The sequence below is a fragment of the Anser cygnoides genome, chromosome 10 (assembly GCF_040182565.1).
Source record: "Anser cygnoides isolate HZ-2024a breed goose chromosome 10, Taihu_goose_T2T_genome, whole genome shotgun sequence".
Classification (NCBI taxonomy): domain Eukaryota; kingdom Metazoa; phylum Chordata; class Aves; order Anseriformes; family Anatidae; genus Anser; species Anser cygnoides.
In genome coordinates, this window is record NC_089882.1 from 13,587,855 (window position 1) to 13,607,369 (window position 19,515).

General features: G+C 54.1%; 1 protein-coding gene across 3 annotated transcripts in view; it reads right to left on the reverse strand.

The window, feature by feature from the left end:
• Positions 1–11,673: 11,673 nt before the first annotated feature.
• PLXNA1 (plexin A1) overlaps positions 11,674–19,515 on the reverse strand; it is a 110,786-nt gene continuing 102,944 nt past the window's right edge. For all 3 annotated transcript variants that reach the window (XM_067003462.1, XM_067003461.1, XM_048069038.2), the window contains exons 31-32: positions 19,140–19,290; positions 11,674–16,086 (exon numbers count right to left, since the gene is read on the reverse strand). In XM_067003462.1, coding sequence (XP_066859563.1) covers positions 15,991–16,086; positions 19,140–19,290 — 247 coding nt within the window. In that variant the 3' untranslated portion in view covers positions 11,674–15,990. The remainder of the gene's footprint in view (positions 16,087–19,139; positions 19,291–19,515) is intronic.

Below are 19,515 nucleotides of genomic sequence, written 5' to 3' on the forward strand. Positions count from 1 at the left end.
ATGAGAAGTGACTTGCTATGGTACAGAGGAGGAGGCTTAGAGCCCAGGCGATGTAGAGCCAGCCTGGGATCTGGTGCTGCAGCAGCAGAGGACTGGGAGGGAAGGGGACAGCAACAAGCAGGTCGCCCACTCTCAAGGACAGCAACAGACACAAAGAAAGGCTGCCAGGATAACCTATGATTAGGAAGTGGCCTAAGAGGGGACACAAACTTTTTGTTTTCTTGGCTGAAGGAGATGCGATTACTCTCTCCATCCTGACTGTAAACAAGGGGAAAAGCAGTGGAAGGATGACACCAGTGCTAAAAATATATCAACTAGCTAGAAACATGCCTAAGCTCAGAATGACGCCTCACCAGAGCAGTGAGGCAGCTGGGGCAAACAAGGAGGAGAAAAAAAAAAAAAAAAAGGGTGGAAGGAAAGAGTTTTAAGATGGAGCCTGCTAGGAGTATGAAAGGGATTTTATGAGGTGGTTCCCAGCTGGGAATTTGGCCAAGGTACTGAGGTTAACACACCCACTACTCTGAAAAATAGCAAGGGATTTTCAGCAGCCAGAAATTGCCAAGACCTGGGTTTTAAATCTCCACTGCTGAAATGCAACTATTTATTCAGAGCAGTTCCACTTGAGTAACTATGTGAAATGCTGCTCTGAGACTCTCAAAAGTCTCCCGAGGAGCAGGCAAAAAATACATATATTCTGTCTGGAGCTGATTCTCTTTCCACACTTCTCTCCCTCTCATCCCTCTTCACCACTAACAGGATTTGCAACAGAGCAGCCCAGCACTTGGGGCCATGCAGCTCCCGGCCCTTCTCCCCGAGTTTGCCACCCCGTGGAGACATCACCTTTGGAAATCCAGGCATGAGGAGCAGGGTCCCCAGAGCTGTGGGGACTGCAGACACCTCTGTGCCCCTCACGGCAAGCAGGGAAAGAGTTTAGGCGCCTGTACGTGTAGTACAGTTCAGATGCGTCCAAGAAATACCAGCTAGGAGCAGATGCCTTCAGAGTCATTCAACGTTCTCTTAATATCAGCCTACCTGGAAGGAAAGAGAAATGAGCCATCTCCAGCCTAAGCAAAACGAGAAGGCACCAGCACCCCAGGGGCCCGCAGGGAGCAAACAGCTCGTCTTAGCTCCTGCTGTCTCCTTGCTACGGGGAGACCCAGGTACCCCAAAGCCAGGGGGTCTTTTGGTGAGACGGCTGCACCACGTCTTCCTGCAACAACCACCAGACACTGTGAAAAGAAACTGATGTGCCATGGCCCTCCATTTGTTGAGGGGATCTTTTTATGTTCCTGTGCCTTCCTCAACACGAACGCCCCAGGCTCCAGGGAAGCCGTTGCCTTTCTGGCGTGCCCACGTCTGCTCTGCTCCTCAGGGGACTTACTCGAAATCCCTTGCCATCCCACTGAAAGCACATTGCACTGCCGTGCTGCGTGCCCACCTGCGGCACCCACCAAAGCCCCTCAGTGCAGCTCCTGGCCCAGCACCTGCCGCTGGGAGCCAGCGCCCTGCCAGCGCCGGGGGACGAGCACAGCCCTTGCTCATCCATCACCTGCCGGGCTGTGGGTGCTGGTACCCTGCTAAGCCTGCAGATGAAGTCCAGGCTGGCAGAACACACCAGGGATGGCCGCAGGGGATGTTCAGCAATAAAAGCTCCCACTCCCCTGCTTGCTGCCTGCACACTTCAGTAGCTCGGTGTGGGCTCAGACAGGTTAACCCCAGTGCTCTGACCCCCTAGGGCTGCCAGCACTCACTCCCCTTGCTCCTCGTCCCAAGGAGACTCCCTTCCACCTCCCTCAGCTTTGGCAGGGTCCAGGACCCTGAACCACAACAGCTGAGCAAACTGCACAGGATGCTGCCCCACAATACCACGTCCCAGCCCACAGCCAGCCCACCCATCGTGCTGGGTGACATCCCTCACCATCCCCAGCACCTCCAACATCCCCAGAGAGGGGACAGTCCCCACACATCCCCACGGATCCCCCAACTCCCTCCTGCCCACCCGCGCTCCCTCCCCTTCCCCTGCCCTTCTCCGCCGCTTGCACCACGGGCGCGTGCCCTCAATCTGTCGGCTCGGATTAGAGTCCGGAGCCGTTCCCCTCTGCCGAGCACGGAGCCCGTCGGGGCTGCGAGGCCGCGTCTGCCACGGCAGGTTATGGGAGACGGGGTCAGCCAGGGCTGGTGCAGCACTGCAGAGGGGCAGGCAGCCGCTGCCAGGGCACAGAGGATCCCCTTCCCTTCCCTTCCCTTCCCTTGGAGCTGGGTTTGTCCGAGAGGCAGAGACTGGATGGAAAGAGTTAAGGGGTGCAAGAGGCAAAGGGGGCAAGAGGAGCAGGGCCTTCTTGTTGTAAGTGGCTGGAGGTGGCTGCCCCAGCTTCAGGAATGCGGGCCATTGCGGTTTGCTCAAGTGTTTCTTCATGGTATTGCAAATAAAGGTCAATAAAAATGAAGTGTATAAAATGCAGCATGGCCTTTTTCTTTTTTTTCTTTTTTTTGGTTTCTTTCCCCCAGTGAAACTGGCTAAACACAGATGCACCCTTCTCTCCATTCCCCAAAATCACAACAGCTTCACTCCAGCTGCTCCCTGGGAGAAGTTCCTGGCCTCTGACATCCCCCAAAAGTTCCTGGACAGGAGCTGAACTCCCACAGGAAGCCCCCTTGACCTTCACAGACCTTCACCACACCTCAGCCCATGCCACCAGCACTTTCTGCTCAGGCTGGAGTCCAGCACCGCAGCAGAGATGAATACGAGGGAAGGATGAGAGGAAGGGGAGAAGATTCCCAGGAGGACAACGAGATGTCTGCACAAGGAGGTGAATTACCAGTCTGGGGAAGAGCAGGACAAGAGCTACCAGGACGCCCCTCACATGCACACAGCCCAGCCAGGGGGTCGGGCGGGTGGGCAGCGAGCCCCAGAGGCCTCCACTGCGTTGGCTGAGGATGACAGGCTGGGTCTGACAGCTCTGCGGCTGTCACCATCTATTGCATTGCGTTCCCTGAAGGACAGCGGGGCGAGCACAGTGCCCAGAGCCCCAACAAGCAGGCTAGCAGGCACACAGGCACAGCAAGGAGCCAACCCCAGCATCTCCAATTCAAGCCTCTCTCCTCTTTCTTCTGGGAACACCAGCAGAAACACGGGGCTGGGAAGCCCAATGTGGGAGCTGAGCAGCAGTAACCAACCCCCTCAACAAGCCCTCAACTTACGGCCACGGGGTTCTTGTTGTGGGGGCTGATTCCACTTACCCTAGAGACCAGATCCAGCTGAGAAATGTGGATTTAGCTTCTGAAAAGCCTCAATTCTGAAATGTTCAATTCAGACATTTCCAGCCCAGTCCTCCCTGATGGGATGGAGAAATGGATATCAGTGCTGGAGGGAGAAGCTCTGTTAGGTCCCAGCTTGTCTACCCATACCCAGAGCCACCAAGACTTTGCCCCGTCCAGCAATAGGCAGAAAATCCAGCACAACCGCACCTGGACAAGTGCCACCGAGCCTGCCCTCTCTGCCCCTGCAGCCACCGAAGCTCATCCAGCAGCTGGGGCACACGGTGACATGGCGGTGACACGGCGGTGACATAGCGGAGGCCCAGCTGCAGCTCCTGTGCTGGAGGACAGCTTTGCCACGACGTCCTGGGGCACCAGCAGCAAGGAGAGTGGCACGTCCCCCAAGCTGCCCCTCCAGCTGGCACGGCTGGGCTCTCCTTCCTCTGCCCAACCCGCAGCCCCATGACCCTAAAGCATCCTCTTATTGCAGCCCGGTGACACAGAAAAACAGCCGTCAGGGTGGGGGGAAGGGGTCAGATGCCAGCGTGGAGAACCCCCCCGAGTCAGACTCACAAACAAACCCACATCGCCGCTTCTCGTGGATGTCACAAGAAGTAGCGCAAGCTGTAGCTGCAGGAAAAAAAATCCAATAGACACCAATTAAATGCATGACTTGATGCCTCTGCTACGGCAGCCAGTGGTGGCTTGCTGGTGGCAGCTGAGTGTCACTGGCCATTGCTGACATTGCTGAGCCTCTGCCTCTCCCAGGGGGTGTTGGGGACAGTCAGAGTCACAGCACAACCAGAGCTGCCTGCACAGGCCCGCGGACCAGCTAGCTTGATGTGAAGTACGCCACAAAGTCCCTCCTGTCCTGCCTTGAAACCAGGGGATCGCCACTTGGTCCTAAGCCCAGATGTCCCTAGAGCATTAACAGAGGGTGGACCCAGTGGAAAAGTTTGGGGCAGGTGCTGCAGCCAGGGCCAGCCCCATCCCACAGCATGACAGGGAAGGCATCACCCCATGGCAGAGATACCTGGAGCAGCTGCCTGGTAGCAATGTGGGAAAGCCAAAAAAGTCCAAGAGGAAACCAAATCACAGCCTGAGCCCCACTTTTTGCACATGGTGATGCAGACGTCTGTATTCAACATTGCCCAAAGGTTACTCAGAAGAGTTGCTCTGGTGTGGTGGCCACAGGAGCGTGACTGCTCACCCCATCCCACCAGCACACGGTCCCAAAATCATCCCTCCCAGTGCCAGCAGACATGCAGCAGGTGTTGCACTGTAGCTAGCCCAGGCATCTGCATTGCTCTGCAGCTCTGCACCCCAGATTTCCCACAGGACTTTTGTCTGCTTCCCTACAGCCCCTGGCTCGCCCTCTGCTCTGCAGCCAGGAGCATCGAGCGCATTGCAAGCGCATCTGCAAGGAGCACGCTTCCCTCCTCTGATGTAAGCTGCAGCCACTAGAGGGTAATCCAGCCCTCCGAGTCACATCAGTGCCTTGCTTTGATACAGCCGGCCCAGGTAAGAGCCCGAACCCCAATTACAGGGTGCCTTTCAGCAGATCCTGCCCAAATCAGCACCCACGTTGCTCCTGGCCAAGCCGAGAGCTGGGCTGGCTGCCACCAAGCCGAGCAGCCCGGAGGAGGCACCCCAAGCAGTGCCACCACACCAGGGTGCTGCTGGGGCTGCTTCTTCCAGTTGGATGGTGCCGCTTCTCCAAGCTTATTAAGAACTGTGCAAAATAATAATAATAACGAAATAACATTTTAAAAACTCACCATAACCCTGAAATCTTCATTAATTATGAATTTTGCATGGCAACTGTTACTAAGAGAGTCTCCTCTGAAACTGATGTTCAAAGACCTTTACATCAAATCTTCAAACAGCTGAGAAGGTTCAAGCTACAAAGTCGAAACATCTGTTGCTTTCCATGCATTTTTCAATGGGGAGATCAGAGAGGAGAAAAAAGTGTACAAAATAATCCTGGTTCTGCTTTATTATTTAAATACAATGACAGCCTATGATATACACTCTGCACAGAAAGAGAGAGAGAGAAAGCAGTAATGAGCGCAGGGTGTTATACAGCTCTACCTACCAGAGCCAAAAATACAATATGCTTCCATTTGCTTTAAATTTAGCCCTTCTGGGAAAAGCTGCATTAACAGCCCTGGGGGATGAAGTCTAAAAGAGGAAAAGAAGGGCAACTTCTCCAGCAGAAGCGATGGGCTGACAGCCTCATCCCTCCTCCAGATGCCATGCAAATCCAGGCTACGGTGGGCAAGTGAGGCTGCAAAGCTGTGGGTGCACGTCCCAGCTGCTCCTCGTGTCGCCTCCCCTCACCGCGACCAGCAGGTACGAGCAGAAAGGGCTGGCCTCTGTGCCGGTCAGAGGACCAGCAGACAGGGCTGTCTCCTAAAACCTGCCTTCCAAACAGAGTTTATGGGGGCAAAAAGCAGGGTGCAGATTCTCAGAGCAGGCAGAAGTCAGGAGACTGGTGCCTCTCCGCACCTGATCAGCTTTGTCTAGCGAGGTCCTTGCTGGACCTGGCTGCAACATTTTTCAAAGTTCTCATTTGAAAAACTAACATCTTTTTACCCCAAACCAAGTCTCTCAAGCAGCACAACAAAGAATTATTGACATTCCCAACATTTTCAGGGGCTTTGCAAAACATTCAGTGTCACATAGGATCAATATTGCTTTCAGTGGAACATTAAGTGTATATATATATATATTCATTATTATTTTTTTGATTGAACAGTGAGAGGAAAATTCTAACAGCTTTTGGATTAAAGAGCCCAATTCAAGGCCAGCACAGCAGCCTTGAACCTAGCCAAGGTGCCCCTAGAGATGAGACCCAGATGTGTGCAAGGTCCCTGCACTTGTGTTATTTCCACCAAGCCCCGACCGTTCCTGCAGCATAAGAGCAGTAACTTGTGAGAGTTATGAGCACAGATGAGCCCTTCTTCAAATGGAGGGACTGGTTCCAGCTTTCCTACCGTCTGCTTTTGGGGAAAGCTGCCCCTCTGAGAGCTGATGCCACTGCTGGGTTGAAAGACACCTGGTCTGCCAAAGCAGGTTCATCTGATGCCAGGAACAAGCCCAATTAGCAAACTTCAGAAGAGGAGCCAGACATCAAGTACATCTGTAGCATGAGGCTGGGAATGGCTTCCTGGGTCCTCATATCAAGTCCCTGTTGTCACAGGCACTGTGATGTATTACTTTTTAATAAGTATAAAGCTCAAAACTTTGCTTCAGATCTTCCCAAAGGAGGGTGGGATGGGTGTGAGGGAGATGTCCGGGCTCCCAAAAGCCTTGCAAGCCTGTGGTTCATGACCAAGACTTGCACTTCCTGCCTTGGAGCAGTCCTCAAGCACCAATACTTTCCACAAGGCACTTTCTTCTGCCTCTGCAGTGAAGGTAAAGACGCCCCTTTCCCACAGAAAAGTGCCAAACCCCTTCCAGGAGGCCTCCTCTGCCCAGGGAGCCTGCCTGCAGCCCCGGATCCTTTGGAGGTTATTAAGAAATCCTGCTGCCGCTGGCTCAGACAGGGCAGGGACAAATTATCAAATGCTGCTCCTGAAGGCATTTTAAATTTCCTGGTCATGGTCACGCTGAACTCCTGTCCACCCTCCTGCTTTCAGTGCAATTTGTAATTTCAATTTGGGCCCTGACGGCTCAACGGCCCTTGGGGCTTGGGTGGGCCAGAAAGAACAGAACAAGGAGACAAACGAGGAATTAACATTTTCCCCATGTTCTGTCCCCAGAACTGCCGGCCCCACGTAGGCCCTGCCCTGCAAATCCCACCAGGATTCATTGCCTCCTGCCCATGCTCCCACCAGCAGCATCCAGAGGCTGAAGCCCCCGCAGAAGCTCCCTCCTCTCCAGGCCGCGCAGTTCAATTACCACATCCAAGTGGATTTATCAAACTGGGCCTATAAAGCAAATTGAATAATCTCGTGCTTCAGACCTATAAAACATAAGTATTATACTTGAAAGTACTTTGACAAAGTAATAAAGATGGAGAGTGGGGGAGAGGAAGGGGAAGAGCAACCGGCTCCTTTGTAATGTGCTGCCACTGAACCGGATCGAGGCCCGGCTCCGGGCCTGCTCCCATGGTGGGAGCACCCAGTGGGGATGCAGGATCGGCCCTGTGGTTTAAGGCTGTTTGGACACGACCCGTAACAGGAGCCTAACCCCAAAGGAGTGGCAAGATACAAAAAGGGCTTGACTCCTTGGTTCTGCCTCCCTGCCGCTGCAGGAGGTCCGGGAACACGGTGCCACGAAGCAGAGCCATGAGACCTCCTTTGCCCTCACTTCCCAAACACAAACATGTGGGAGCCCAAACCTTGGCACCTCAACACCCCTGGTTTCCCTGGCTAAATCAGGGCTGTGAGACCTGATGGAGCATCCAGCCCTTCAGAAAACACAAAATAACCACCCCGTGACTTCCCGTTGCAGCAAAACCCCTCTGGCCCCACACTCAAGCCGCGGGAGATGCCAGCTCCTCTCCATGCTTGTTATTTACTCACCGACTTCCTTCTGCCCCAGTGACCCCACTGTTCATTCCTCATCACTCTACCTTAACCCCATTTGGGTTTAGGGGCTGATTCAGTGGCTTCAGATGAGCACCGAAATCCTGCTGCCCTCTTCAATGCCCGATCTGCATTACCACCAGCTCACGCACTTCCCCACCCCCCCAACATATTTTTTTTTTGCCATGTGTCACTAATTTTACTCATTTTCCGAGTTTGTCTAGAATAGTAAAAGATTTGATTAGAGCGTTCCTGGTTTTAATTGTAATTAGGACAGTCATTGTACGAACTATAAAAGGAAATTGGGCTACTGCTGAGTGGAAGAGCCCCTGAGAGAATAGGAGCTGCGAAGGGAGAATTTCGTTCATAAAAAAAAATAAAAATGAAAAATCAGTCCGGTTGGGGAAGAAATAAAACTCCAGCTCAGGATGCTGTGACAGCCAAAGTGGCCCCGGCATCTGGGACAGCAACGAAAGCCTGGTTCCAAGAGATTTCAGAGTGGGTCACGGGTGGTTTCTTCCCTGCCGCACCCTTCTGCATGACCTTGGGCAAAACAAGGTCTCATGCTTCAGTTTCCCTCACTGGGATGGTTTGGGGGGGCTGTGAACTACTCGCCCCTTTTGCAATGTGCATCGGGATCCCTTGTGATAGGGGAGAGGCAAGAAATAATCCCACGTTGCTCCCCGTCACTTACCAGAAGCCTCCTTACTGGTGGCACCATGGCTGCAAAGCGGAGCCGCGGACACCACCTGCACCCAGGGTACTGCGCGAGTCCCCCGGCCCCATCCGTGTCCTGGGGAGGACATTGGACATTTCTGCTTCTTTCCAGCAGAGGGAGGGGAAGGCCAGTCCAAGCCCGCCGCGACAGCATTAATGCTGGTAAAGACACCTAGAAATAGGATGCGCAAAGTCACACGGCCACCATCTTCAGAGCCCCTGGAGGAGTGGGGCTCCCTCAGCACCCTGGGGTGACCTTGGTGGCCACCCGTGCCAGCCACATTGTGGAGACCCAAGCCATCCGGGACCAGAGGGACGGGGAGATGCCAACAGCCACGTTTCCCGACCAACTTCACCACATGGACAAATCGCTCTTGACAGTCACGGCCGAGAGCCGCAGTCGCAGTCTCCAGCCTCAACAAAGGGGCAGCCCCTGGAAAGAGGCAGCCGGCTGTGCCCAGCAGCGTGTTGCCCGGCCAGCCCCCACCCCCGGCTCCGCAGGGGCACAGATCGTGTTTCCAGAGCTGTCAATCCAATGCCACAAAATTCAGGGTAAATCAATTTTCCCCCTCCCCCTGCTCTGTTTCCACCAGGGGAGATGGTCATTTTCCTGAAGCAATAATTTGCCTTTTTTTTTTTTTTTTAAAGAGAAACTCTGGCAGCTCTTGGCACATTAACGTGCATCAGCCATCACCTGCTACCTCCTAATGATCTCACCTCCAATCCAAGCCCCAAACTGTGGGCTTTTTACCACTACATTTAAAGCAAAGAACAAACATAAACCAATCACTTCCCAGCATGGCTGCGATTTTCATTAGTCCAGGCAGGGTGAGGAGGTGGGGTATTGCTCTGCTCAGCCCTCTTTGCCTTCTCAATTTATGGAATTTATTTTTATTTTTAACTAGCAGCTCAGAAGAAATTTAATCACCACCTTTGTTCGGAAAGAAACCCCCCATCGCATCCTTCTCCTCCCAGGGCCATGTGAAGCTGCTCTGATCTTCCCCATGGGACGTCTGAGCCCCGCACACTGCCTGCCACCCGCATCCCATGCTAATGCTTTAGCTGGGTTTTAATTGATGCTACATTATATACATAATTATATGTTTTTTATATATATATATATATATATGTATACATCTCTTGTGTGCCTATATATATATAGACCTCATCACATCAGTGCTCACAAGAAAACAAGTGTGTGTGGAGGGGGATGGCAGGTAAGGAGGAGTTAATCTCCAGGTCAAACCCTCTCGTCTTTCTGGAGCCGACCTCACCAAGGCAGGAGGAGCTTTACTGGGGACTGACCTTGTCCCATGGGCACACGGCCCATAGAATGGTTTGGGTTGATTAGCTGTTGCCAACCCCTGCACTGAGCAGGGACACCTCCCACTAGACCAGGTTGCCCAAAACCCCATCCAGCCTGACGTCCCCTGAGAGCCAAGAGTGTGTTCCCCAGGGTATGAGTACGACATGTCCCCGTGCTGCAGACTGTGGGTCCCTACGTGGTGTGCCCCAAGATGAGGCACAGCACCCAGCCCAGTGCCTTCCACAGCATCAGCTCTTCCATTTGCGTGTCCTGGCCCACACCACATTTATTAGAGAGAGAAATGAAGGAAGGGTTCCAGAGCGAGACACCCAAAGGCAGGAGAGCATCCCCGTGGAGCTAGAGAAGACACTGAGGTCCAAAGGGAAATCACGAGACGACGGCGATGCTGCAGGAAAAAAGGACTTGTGCAGAAAGCCCCAGCTGAGCCCTTCAGACCCCACAAAGGTGCGTGTAGGGTTTTGAGGTCCCAAACCCCGAGGAGCTGGGGACGTGCCACTCACCTGGAGCCACCCAGGGCGAGGTGGCACTGCACAGCTCGGGGCCTCCAGCCCTCGAGGGGCAGCCACGGCGGGTGCCCACGCGCGGCGGATGAAGGCCAAGGCTTTGCCAGATTGCTGCCGTCTCTGGCGGCAGGGCCGCACAGGGAGGTTCGCCTTTTATCATTTAATCAAATAAAGTGCATTTGTGGATTACACAATCATTCGTGGGCCCTGATAATCTTTTTCTGCTTAGCTCGGCACTGGAACTCGGGAGGCAAACAAAGACATTCGTAGCTGTCGGCGGAGGCCCTGGCTTCGTGCCAGCAGCTCTTGCTCCTTGGAAAAAAAAAACAGAGCGATTGGTATTGAAGAACATCCCAGAGATGGTGAAATATTAGATATTCATTTATTTTGCCAACCGGTAGGTTTTTAAAGCTTCACCCCCCCCCCCCCCCAGTAAAACAGCAGAGGAAATAATAAAAGGGAAGGGGGAAAAAAAGCGTAGGATTAAAGCACCAAACCCTGCAGAAATCGCTCGTGGATCTGCCAAACGCCACTTCTGAGTGGGCTCAAACTGTCTGAGCTACACGTTAGAATGGAAACGTTTGGAGAGTGTGACTTCAGCCCAGCTCCCGTGCAGAGAGGCACCCACCTGCCCGATGCTCAGCTTCCAGCAGCTCCCGGCGCGGTGCCTGCGCACCCACCGCGCCCCGTGGCAAGGACAAAACCTGGGGAGATGGGGGGGCTCTTTCCTATTCCCTGCAGTTAAATCCATCCAAGTCTGAACAAAGGTCAATACAAACAGGATTTCCTTAAGTGTTTGAAAGATTGGTTAAAGAAAACCTTTTTTTTTTTTTTTTTTTTTTAAGATGGGAAAAAGATCAAAACAATCATTGCTTCAGTGGCAGCACAGCTAAAATAGTGGAGGTCCAATGCTTGCTGCTGATGGCCTCAATGCTGGAGAGCAGGAAAACCACAAGAGAAAAACAAAACCCATCCAGTTTATACACACGGTAAATGCAGACAAAAGACATGTTTGCAATCTTGCAGCCACCCAAACTTCTCCAGAGACTGGTCCCAAGAGGCAACGGCTCGAAGAAAACAGGAAAAAAGCAGCTTAATTGGTGGGATTTTGGTTCTCATGCTGGCCAAAGCCACGGCCCCGACCCCACACAGCAGGGACACACATCCCAGCCCCTCGACCTATGTACCCCCCGTGCCAGATCCCCCCTTTGGGCTTTGAGCCACTCGGGGACGCGGTCCCCAGGGCACACCCCACAACACCAGCACGGCCCTGTGCCGTTTTGGGGCGCGCTCCTCCCGCCTGCACCGCCCCAGAAACACAGGCCAGACACCGGCGTTAGCAAAAATGTTTAATCTCTCCTTGATGCGTGTGTTTATTTACAAGTACTAAATCTGAAGAACATTAAAATAGGAAATAGCAGGATATTTACACGATCAAAGGGCGTGCGACCAGCCGCGCTGGCCTGTTGCTTCAAGTCTGAAACAATCACAGAAAATTAATCAGGACTCCAGATTTTTTTTTTTCTGCCCATTTAATTGTTTAAAACTATTAAAATTCTCTGCCTTTCGCTGGGTTCACATGAGTTCCCTCCACCCCCTGCCCCGCGTTCTTAAAGGACAGCTCGTTGTGCGCTTTGGTCAGGACCGGGTGAGGCTGTGGGGACCCCACCACCCATCCCCTGCTCCCCGTCCCGAGGCACAGGATGGGGACAAGCGGCCCGGGGACATTTCCAGGCTGGGCTGTGTTTTTTGGGAACCTCAGACTGAAAAGGCAATGTGGGAAGCGGGGGCGGGCGGGGACCTGCTGGCTGCTGGCAGGGTCTCGCCTCCTCCCGGCTCCCTCCCCAAAACGCAGGCCGGGGGGCACGCAGGGTGCCACCGGTATGGGACACCCCGTGGAGGATGCTTCCCAGCCTCTCCCCACCTTTTTCTTCCCCAGGCAGGGGCAAAAAGCGAGGTCAGGCTGCCTGCAGGATTAAGGACGCTGGGTATCACGCGAAAGGCAAAGGTAGCACCAAGGAGCGCCGGGGGCTGCGGGCGGCACTGCAACGCGCCCCCAGACGCAACCCTCCGTGACGGAGGCACCCGGAACCAGCAGCAAGGGGACCCCGGGGGACCTGCTGCCCCTCGGAGGGGTTCCTCGGGTGGAGCAAACCCCCGGGGCTGCCCCCAGGAGGAAGACAAGGCGAGCCCATCCCCAGGACTACACCACAGGCTCTGCCTCATTGCCATGGGGTTGGGGACACCGGGCTGCGCGAGGGGAGCCCGGCTCCCTCCTGCAGCCCTGGGGAAGGTGCGGGGAGCCACCAGGCAGCCAGAGGAGCCCCGAGAACCCGGTGATGCTGTGACACTGCCACCCTGCCCGGCACAGCCCCCCAGCAAGCTCCCAGGCCCACACCAGGGCCAAGAAAGCCACCTGGGGATGCTCTCAGAAAAAAAAAACACCTCCATCCTCTCCAACCAGCAACAGCGAGGGTCCCACCACCTCCTAATAACCACCAAAACTCTACGCGCTCGGCTCCGTAGCAGCCACCAAAGCGTCCCCAGATGCTCTTACCGCTGCAGCAGCAGGACCCGAGCCACTTTCGGATGGAGATGTCCAGGCAGCCACTCCCCTCCCACGGCATCGCGGGGACACCACCGCTGGGTGCCATCCTCGTGGCGCAGCTCAGAGCCTTTGGGCCAACCTCGCAGGGCTCCTGCACCAAGCCTGGCCGTGGCACCGCTGCAGCTCCCGCCCACTGCGGCACCATTCGGGCAGAGATTTCTGCCACGGACCTCCCGGGGGACCCCCAGGGGGTTTCGTCCCACCAAGGCGCCCGGGGAAGCTGGCGCACAGCTGTCCTTTAAGGCTCTCCGAGTACCACACCGGAGATGTAAACCACTGAAGTCTTTTTTTGTTTGTTTTCTTTTGGACAAGAAAGTGACAAATTAACTTCAAATTAAAAAAAAAAATAGATAACAGGTCTAAACAAACCTCTAGTATTCAACACTTGCAGATTTTTTTATGTTTTTCTTTTTTTTTTCTGTTTCTTAAAAAGATCAACTCAGACTAAAATCTAGCACAGTCATGCAACAGCCCACAGCTCTCAGAAATCCAGTGACAGCTCGGGGTTCGTAGGATTGGGAAACAATTATAACTTCTTTTTAAAATATTTTTGCTGTTGTGGTTGTTTTTTTTTTTTTTGGTGTTGTTGTTTTTAATCAGCATCTTCTCCTTTCCCTCCTTATTAAAACAAAACCAAACCAAACAAAATTACAACATAATGAGAGATGTGCAGGCTTCAAACGATTGTACTGCATGGTGAGAAATGCTTGGAAATTTCTTCCAGACCATTTGGTATCCTTTTTTTTTTTTTTTCTTTTTATCCTTTTTTTTAACTGGCTGTGTAAATTCGTTTCATATTTATATCAGTTTGATTCTCCTTCAGTTAACTATACAGCACCCCACTGGGGCACGAGAATTAGATTGTAACCACATATATATATATACACACTTTTATTTTTTTGTTTTAATTAAAAACTTCATTATTTCTCCCTCTCCCCCCCCCCCCCCAACTTGCGGTTTATGGGAACGGGCAGAAACCAGGCGGGCCCCTGCCCGGTTTGATTTCTGCGCTCACCCACTTCTGGCCGAGCGTGGTCCCCTCCGCTCGGCCCAGGCAGCAGCGGGGGCTCTCGGGACAGAAAAGGAGATGGTTTTGCTCGGTTTTTGGAAGGTTTCAGTCGCCTGCTCCGAGTCGGGGCAGCGCTGGGCACCTTTTTGTTTGAGGAAAGCAGAAAAGCGTGCGGACCTGGCGTTTGGAAGGGGGCGAGAGCCCGGCTGGCCCCGTGAAACGCCAGCAGGCACGAACCGCGGGAAGGGCGGAGGCGGCGGAGGGGAGACGGGGTGAGAATGGGGGAGAAAGAAGGAAAAGAGAGAGAGAAGAAGGTAAATGCGGGGTGGGAAACCCTGCACCAGCCTGGGCTGCCCAGGGCAGGGGAGCAGAGGACAGCCCCGGTGTTTGGTCCCTCCATGGGCTGGTGCCCAGTTCCAGCCACAAGCCTGGCTTGAAGCAAGGCCATGAGAAGCGGAGGAGCTTCCTCCCCGCCCTGCCTCTTCCTCCTCACCCAGCCACAGCCCCCTGGGACCCAGCTCCTCCGGCTGTCCCTGCCCCGGGGTCGCATCCTGCCTGCCCATGCTGCTGCTCCGGCAGCGGCAAGCCCCGCACAGCTCCTACAGATCGCAATGATCCAACCCCGGCGCCTTCCCTGGGGCAGCACAAAAAAACGACATGAACCCCCCGCTTAAAATAATAAAAATAAAATAAAAATAAAAAAGGAAAAGTTTTTAACCATGCAGTCAAAATTTCAGTCCTGTCCCTGCCTTCTCCCTCCGAGGAGCCAACCCTGAAACCAAGCCGCTGATGCTGTGGGTGGCTCGCAGGAAGGCAACAGGAAAAAGCCAAACACCCAGGGAAAAACCAAGCACCCAGGGAAAAACCAAGCACCCAGGCCGGTTGGTTCTCCAGGTCCCCTCCCGAGTGCGCCAGATCACCCGCAGCCATCCGCCACCCGAAAAGCACCCGGAGCACCTCGCAGACACCGAGACAGCACGGGCCGTCCCTCAGCCATCCCCAGGAACAGGGACACCGACCTCGGGATCTTCCCTCCTCTCTGGTCTCCCTCAGCCAGGTCGTAGCCTCCGGAACCACTCAAGCAGCATTTAAATAAGAGCGTCTACTCAGCTAACGAAACTCCCACTTTTTTTCTTGTTTTGATTTTTTTTTTCATTTTTTTCTCTCTTTTTTTTTTTTTTTGCACTAAACAACATTCAAATAAAACATGGCACAGGACGTATTTTAAGAAATATCAAAGCTCAGGATTTCTCCCTTTCCTGCCCACCCCTATTGCCCCCACCCCCAAATCTCCCCAGCATCAGTCCTTTAGCTTATTTTTTAAAACCGTTTTTTTTTGTTAGTTTGTTGCAAAATTTAGAATCTTTTTTTTTCCCCTCCCATTTTTTGTTATATTTTTTTTTTTCCTTTCTTTAAATTAAAAATTTTGTCTCGTGTAAATTGTGCAAATATAGCAGTTAACACTAGTGGCAGAAGGCCAGAGAGAGAGAGAGAGAAGGGGGGAAGAGACAGAAAAAGAGACAGGGGGAGGAGGAGAGGGGGCAGACAGCTGGGGGGCGAGGGGGGGAGAGCAAGTCAAGTACAGTACAAACAGGAGCCCACCCCCCTCCCTCCACCGAAGTAACAACAACATCCAAACGCCGTCCTAGAAAGCCCCGCGGTCCCGACCCTCCTTCCCCGCGGGCTCAGGGGGCTCTGCCCGGGGCAGGGGGTCCCCGGGGGTCCCAGCGGGTCCATGGGGCACGCGGCTCCCTCCTCCTCCTCCTCGGCCGCCCCCTTTGCAAGGTCTCTGCCGCATCCCGGTTGCATCGGGGTGCGCGTAGAGGGGGGGGGTGTGTTTTATCCTTGTGGCTGCTGTCATCGGGATGCTTTTTGATTTTTTTTTTTCCCCTGCTGGCGGGCGAGGTTTCCTTGTTGGGCGGTGGGAAGCGTGCGCCCGGCCCCAGCCCCAAAGTGTCCTGCCCGCGGCTGCCGCTCGCTGGCCCCTCTCCTGCCGCCGCCGCCGCTCGGGAAGCTGGCACCGTGCCGCCGCCTCTTCAGCTGCTTAAGGCCATTGTGTCGATCGCCTGCTCCAGCTTGCTCCTCAGCCGCTGCCTCCTGGCCTGCTCGTCCTTCTCCAACGCGGCTAAAATCTGCGGGAGAGAGGGGAGAGGAGAGGGTGAGGACGGGCCCTCGCACCCCAAGGGGCTCCATGCTCCCCAGCTCCAGCACGAGGAAGGGCATGCAGGGATGGGGAACCACGAGAGGCAGCAGGGGTCGGTTCCCATGCCTAACGGGGCCAGAGGTGCCCAGGGAGAGCACCCACAGGCTGCAGTAACACCGGGGATGTGCCACCTGCAGCTAATGGGAAGCCAGCTGGACAAGGTGACATGAAAACCAATGAACATCTAGTGTCAAATGCAGGGCAAACCCCCAAACCACGGCACTAACAGCTCCCCAAAACATCCGTGACTCCAGTGATGCTACCAAGTCCTGGAGAAGCACTAGCTTGGCTGCGGTCTGTAAAGTGGATCCACGAACCCAAAAGGACGTGCCGCACCGAGGAAGCTTTGGTTGCCTCCAGAAAACCCCGCCGATGTCTCCCCAGGGCTGGCAGCGGCGTGGGACGGACGCTGCGGTGATGGAGTGCCAGGAGCAAAGCCTGCCTCGCTGGGAGCCCCGGTCCTGTGCGAGGGGAGCACTTGCTATAGCAGGACCACGAGAGGATGGCTTTCCTCCACCGAAACCCCCTCCTCTGCACAACCTCCTGCAGATCGCAGGGTGGCGGTGACGGTCACCTTGCCCCCGGGGGACACGGCCATACCCGCTGGTCCAGGGAGGGCTGGTGGAGGGGGTGGAAGAGAGGGCTGAGAGTGGGGATAAGGGATGAGGTCAGCTGCCCTGCAGTCGTCACAAGTCTCGTCTCACTAACACCGCGCCGGCAGAGCAGAAAAGCCGATGTAAAAAAAAACGAAAGCTGACAGAAATCTCATCTCCTCGGGTGAGCCAGTCGAGAGAGCAAATTTTTTTTGCAATTAAATATCAAGGCATCCGTCAAAGGGGACTTGATTAACCATTTCATTGGCCGCATAATTGGGAACAAACTGTTGTATAATTAATAGACTTACTAGGAGGCTGGCAAAGTCCATCAGGAGCCCTACAGCTACCTTCTTAATGGGGAATCAGCTCCCTTTGATTGAGCGCCGCTGCAGCGCCCGCGGGCTGGCAACCCTGCGAGAGCTCCCAGGCTGTCACATAAGCTGCCATCGGGGACACCCCCTGGCCGTGACACCCTCCTGCAGAAACCCAAGCCCCGCGTGCCTTAAAGGCGGCTGAGCTGGCATCGGATGAGGTTGGTCCAAGAAGCTCAACAGGATTTTATTCTCATTTTTTGCCTCTCCCAGTAAGACACCACGGCAAGCTAAGGTGCTCAAAGATTCACCGCCTGCCCCTGCAGCTACCTGGTCCTCTTTCATTCCACCTTTAGGGAATCAGTGCAGCAAAAGGAAACGTGCGCCGAGCACAGAGAGAAGACCCAGGTTTGTCACCTGCTGCAAGGAGCCAGGACCACTGATTACCAAGATGCAAGTACCCAAATGAAAATTAATTATGATTTTCATTCACAGCCAATGACAGCATATTATTGCACTGAACAACAGGAAAAATTATTCTCTCCCATTTTGCATCAAAGAGGGTGCAATCGGGCTGCATATAATTGTGCTTAATGAATGAAAACAAACAAAGGGAACAGCTGCGATTTATTAATCCCATTACAAATAATAAAAGAAGTTCCTGAGAGCTGTGAACACACTTGTGATGCTCGGAGAGCAAGACACTCAACAGATGTCAGGCTGCAGTTAGCTGACAAAAAGAGGACCTGTGTCCCTAAAGAGCAGCTCCTTAATGCCACGCGGTCCCCTCCCTGCTTTCACCTAAGATTTGTTTAAGGATTGGGGAATTTTAGCCTGGAGGAAGCGAACACCTGATGGCTGAGAGATGATGGCTGATCTGGATCCTCCAAACTGCTCTTCATCCCCTCTCATGGTAGCCACAGAGCTGTTGTACAAGCCCTCGGTGGCCAACCCACCAGCCAGAGGTACGGGGGCCTCCTGGACACGCCATCCCATGGCCCCTGGGGAGCAGCACAGAGGTCCTGCGAGCATTATCACCAGTGCACGGTGACCACCACGTAGCCACACAGGGGTTTTGGCCACCATGGTCCCGCCACTGCCCTTAAATCCAGGGCCAGCTCTGTTAGGGCAGCGGCAGGGCCCTCTCTCCCTGAGCAAGGGGATGTGCCAGCACTCTGTCACCTAAATGAGCCACCGTTCAACCAGTCGTCAGTCTGCTTTATTGGGAGAATAAAGCCTGTATTATCCCGTTATATGTACGGATCTACATTTTACTGTAGTTACATATTTTATTGCTTTAATAAAAAGATGCAGGGTGTGGATTTGAGCGGTGCTTGGCGAAGTTAATTTGTATAAATTACGACAGGAGGGTTTTTAACCTTCCTTAGTACCGCTCACAAAGAAAGCACTGAAGAGGCCACCGCATCCTCTAGCATCCCCGGAGAGCAGAGCTGGCTGATGGCATTACAGTCCTGGTGCAGGTGCCACCACGGCGTCGTGGCGGGCAGGGCAGAGAGAAGAGGCACACCGAGATAATGCTGCCAGCTCTGCAGCTCCGCGGAGCTCACATGCCAAGTGCACACGCAGCGAAAGAAAAATAGGTGTTTCCTACATTGCTCCCTGCAGAAAACAGGGGAATGAAGCGCTGCCTGTCAGCACAGGCGCTCAGGAAGGGCCACGGATAAAAGCTGACACAGCAACAGCGGGGCCAGGGCTGTTGACCAGCTCCTGGCTCCATGCCTGGACCCCATCTATGCTCCCCCTGCCTTCAGCCCCGTGCACCACCTCCACCCTGCTCCAGAGCCTGCTCTCTGAAGCCACGCTGAGGTGAAGACCCCACGCAGTATGAGAACGATCCCAGTATGCTCACACAACGACCCCACGATCCCAGTATGATCACACAACGACCCCACGATCCCAGTATGCTCACACAACGCCACGAGGGGCGCCTAAACCTCCGGGCACAGGCACGGACTGAGGTGCCCTCCCCAGTTTTACAGGGTATTTATCCATAGGAAAAAGGGAGAACGCAGAAGTGACACAGCTCGCAGCCCAGGTTTGATGCCCCGTCTTACCTCGTCCTTGTACTTGGTGATGTAGGAGTAGATCTCGTGCAGCGCACTCATGCTGTTGAACTGGCTGAGGTGTAAACGTGACTGCTCTGCCAGGTACGCGCTCATGTCCTGATCGCTGATCGCTGGCATTTTAGCAATATCTGCATAATATCTGCAAGGGAGAGGCAGGAGAAATGGAAGAGCGGGTCAGAAAGAGGGAGAGGCAGAAAGGGATGAGCTCCCCCCGTGATGTTTGCTGGGAACGGCCTCTGGAGAGGCAGCACGAGGAGCAGCTTTCCTCGGCGCGGCACCGCACCACCATCGCTCATTACGATGCTGCTGCTCACCGAGAGGTCTCCCGGCGCTTCGCGGAGGGGTCAGCATCATTAGCAACACG